General features: G+C 48.0%; 1 protein-coding gene across 1 annotated transcript; it reads right to left on the bottom strand.

Moving 5' to 3' along the window:
* Positions 1 to 314: 314 nt before the first annotated feature.
* Positions 315 to 2,730, bottom strand: MC5R (melanocortin 5 receptor). The gene is made up of 2 exons (XM_006164069.3): positions 2,647 to 2,730; positions 315 to 1,440 (listed from the first exon to the last, which is right to left on the bottom strand). Exon 2 carries the CDS (start codon positions 1,314 to 1,316, stop codon positions 357 to 359), a length of 960 nt encoding a protein of 319 aa, XP_006164131.1. The 5' UTR covers positions 1,317 to 1,440; positions 2,647 to 2,730; the 3' UTR covers positions 315 to 356.
* Positions 2,731 to 4,079: the final 1,349 nt, after the last annotated feature.

The following is a 4,079-nucleotide window of genomic DNA, read 5'->3' as shown; positions in this document are numbered from 1 at the left end:
AGCATAACCACATCCTCTTGGGGTGTGTGTGTGTGGGAGGGGGGGTCCTCTCTCTCTCTATCTCTCTCTCTCTGACAAGTGCACATACCTTCTGGCAAAATTTTTTAAAAGAAAAAGGAATAGTCATAAACTTTTGCTAGAATGGATAAGTTACATGTACATGCTTGACACAAGTATCCCCACAGAATAAAAGAAAGGCATCTTAAGCACAAATTTGAGCCAGAAAACAGATAAATGGAGTGCATGGTTTTGGTTGCATGTGATCCTGCTTACCCCTTGGCTGACTGAGTCATGGTAAACGAAGAAGGAGAAAGCCTCAGAGAAGAGAACTCTGTGTTGAACACCTGCCAGGAAACCTACAGGCTATTCTGAAACCCATGGCAACAAATAATCTCTTTAAAGGTCTTCCGCATCTCTTGGCTACGGAAGGCATATATCAGAGGGTCAATGACTGAATTACACATGATAAGTATGAGGTACATATTGAAGTGAGACATAAAGCAAGAACAATAGAGGTTCTGAGGACAAGAGATCATTAAAATGAGATGGAGGAAGAAGGGAGCCCAGCATACGATGAAAGCACCCAGCAGCATGGTGAGGGTGATGGCACCCCTCATGCTGGTCCTTTGCCGCACAGAGCTGTATCCGGGCAGAGCTGCTATCCGCTTGACATGGGTCCGTGCCAGGAGGAACATGTGTATGTACAGAGACACCATGAGGAACAACATGGTGAAGAACATGGAGATGAGGCAAATGATGACATAAGTAGATTCATAGTAAATGATGAACACGATGCCACAGCCTGTGCAAAAGGTCCAGATGCAAGCAATAATTAGGCCAGAGCGCCTCGTCGTCATGATGTGGTGGTAGCGCAGCGCATAGCAGATGGTGACATACCTATCCACTGCAATGGCCAGCAAACTGCACATGGAGGCCACCACAGAAATGCAGATCATGGAGTCAAACACGTTGTCAATGTGACGCACGAAGGTGTCTGCCATCACCAGGTGTTTGTTATTTATTAAGTATATGGTGATGGTCTCCCAGGCATTGGACATGCTCACCAGCATGTCAGCTACTGCTAAGCTGCACACGAAGAAATACATGGGGGAGTGCAAGTTCTTGTTCTTCACTATGGCGCCTATGACCAAGATGTTCTCCAAGAGGCTGATGAGACCCAGAGTCAGAAACACCTCCACAGCGATGCCCATGTCTTCGCATGGTGAAGACCTGTTTTTGACATCTGGTCCTGAAAGGTTGCCCTCTGTCGCATTCAGGTTGAGATCCAAGAAATGCAGGTGAAAGGAGGAATTCATTGCTGGAGAAAGATGCCTCCTCTTCTTGGCAGCAAAGTTGCTGTACAACAGGTTTTAATTCACCATCTGGAGAGGTTAATAGTCTACCAAAGAAATACAGCAGCCAGCCAAAAGCAAGCACAACCTAAGAAAGGGGATGAATGGACACAGCGAGCTTGACTTGCCTTGTTCTGACTCACCCCTGACCCCTGGAGTACTGTCCCTCTGACAAGCAAGTTTAGGATTTGCACTGCCTCTTCTGCCCCCCCCCCCCCCCCTTCCATCTCCCCTCCTTTCCATAAAGGGGATGAATGGACACAGCGAGCTTGACTTGCCTTGTTCTGACTCACCCCTGACCCCTGGAGTACTGTCCCTCTGACAAGCAAGTTTAGGATTTGCACTGCCTCTTCTGCCCCCCCCCCCCTGCCTTCATGCTCCCGTTCTTTCCATGCCTTTTAACAGAGTGACGCGCATCTCTGTGAGCTCAGGACAGCTGCACCTTTTGTGCTTCTTGTTGGTCCTCAAATTCGCTCTCCAAAGTATTTCCAATTTACAACCTGCAAAATCCCAGCCAGACTCCCAATTTCCATATCCCTAAGGCTCCTGAACTACGTTTTCCTAAAAATTCAAATTTCTGAAGAACATACAGACCTATATTATCTTAAGAGAGCAGCTAGGTATGCTCTTTACCTTTGTCCTCACTGTTCTCAAACCCACTAGGATTCTGTCTCCACACTGTAACTAAGATTGTAACCGAGGTGGTCTGTTACCTTGAGCATAAATACATATAAAAAGTTATTGTCTTCAATGTGTAAGCTTAGGTTGCAAATGCATGTTAAAATGGGGGGGGGAATGCTGTTTTTCCCTCAAATATTTCCCCCAACTTCTGCATTTGAATCCCATAAGGTCTGATGAACAGCTTTATTAGTTCCACACAAGCCCAGTAAGAAGAAATAAGTCGTTTAAATATGCAAAGTACTAGAGCAAGGCACTTCACTCCTTCGTTGCACCATTTTTCTCTCACGGTCTATATTTAAAAACCCCATTGCCTTCCAAACTCAGAGTACATCTGAGGAGAGAGGAGTTCTGTCATTCTCATCCATAATACTGAGTCGTATGCATTTATTGAGCTGCAATAACTTGCTATATTTTATATCTAGTTCTGTCTCAGAGTTATCAATCAATTACACGATTATGCTAAGCATCTATCACAACAAACTGTTTTAAAAAGTCACGGGACAGGCTAGCTGTTACAACTCTGTCCCAATTCGCTCTCATCCTTATTTAGGGTGAGCATGATTTTGCGTTCCTTTCCAGATTTCAAATACAATAGAAAGTTGGGGCTATTTACCGGGGCTCCTCCTGGGTTCTTCCTTTGCACCGCAGCCCCCAACCCCTCCAGGGGCGCTGCGCTCAGCCTGGGCACCGCGCGTCCACGGGCGTACACCGGCTCAGCGAGCGCCAGGGTCTCTGCGCCATACCCCGGTCGCCTCCTCCAGCCCAGCGCACGCAACCGCCGCCGGTCCCCTCCGTCTTTATGCGCCTGTCTGGCCCGCCCCTATTGCCACCTCCTCCTCCCTTCCCACCGCTTACTCCTGGACCTGGCGCGGGCGGAGAAAGTCTGGGTTCGGGGCCCACCTAGTGGTCCAGCCTCAGAACAAGACCCTCCCTCTCCCCAGAGAGGGCACCTGACTGCCAGTCATTCGGAGTCTCACGTGCAAGAGAATGCTCTGTAAATGAAAAGGCCCTCCTCCGAAGGGTGTTTGAATGCCGTCTCTAGCTGGTTGTAGCTTTTGCATTTGCTTTTCTCTTCCTCTTACTCGCTGATTAACATGCTGCAAGGTTGCTCTGTCACCTCCTTTCTCCAGAACGGCGATCTCTGGGACACCCTGACAATAAAACTAGAGCCTGGAAGCTACACTCCACTCTCCCGCCCACCCCCTGGCTAGCCCAACACTATATATAACTTCAGGACTGAACTAAACATGCTTTTGTTTCTGCTAAAGCAGAAAGGAGAGTTTCCTCTGGCGGAACACACTGGCTTTTGTGGGACCTTTTATTTCTTTAATCTCTGAAACACTTCAGATGCACCAAAGATTGTTTGTGTAAGTCCAGGGCAAAGTGCATGTGACTGCTTTCCTACGGAGCTTTCTTTGGGCTTCAAACACTTCAGACAACCTTTTCAGCAAATGCAAGTAGAGCAAGTCCTTAGTGTCACAGTGAGCTACAGGATGGAGTTCTTTAGAGATTTCTTACCTTGAGAATAGCGGCCATGCAAAAGGGAGTGGCTAACGGGAAACACTGGTAGGTTCAAGCATTCCCCTGTTCCTCATGTGCGAGACCAGGGAGGGCTCTGCAGATGTGGTTTCCCAATAAAGTGCTCAAAGCGGAGCCTGTCTGTTAAAGCTAACTGACTGGACTCTGGCACAGTTGCGTCCTGTGAGAAATGCACTTGCCCGTCCGATGCCGAAGAATGGACACGGAAACACCAGGCAGGGGGAAGCAAGATGTCAATGGTGACCTCGCACGATGGCGTGTCTAGCAGGCAGGCAAGCCCGAAATGGTTACAACAAGGATTTATTTCCTAGTGTGCAAGTCACTCCCCCAGTTCCTCATTGGCTGAATACTATGGGGTGTACAACCTTCCCAGATGTCACCCAAGTTTTATTATTCCCTTAAAAGGCAATTTATTGTCCCCTTTCCTCTCTCGTCTAACAGAAAGTCTCAAGACAAGCCCCGTGACAAAGACCCACTAGATGTCCTGAGGAGAGAGAAAAACCAGGA

This window comes from Tupaia chinensis, unplaced genomic scaffold (assembly GCF_000334495.1).
Source record: "Tupaia chinensis unplaced genomic scaffold, TupChi_1.0 Scaffold143584_1, whole genome shotgun sequence".
NCBI classification, from domain to species: Eukaryota; Metazoa; Chordata; class Mammalia; order Scandentia; family Tupaiidae; genus Tupaia; species Tupaia belangeri.
This window is presented reverse-complemented; position numbering and strand designations above follow the sequence as displayed.

Coding starts and splice junctions, on each gene's coding strand:
- MC5R (XM_006164069.3), bottom strand. CDS start 1,316: ATGAATTCCTCCTTTCACCTGCATTTCTTGGATCTCAACCTGAATGCG.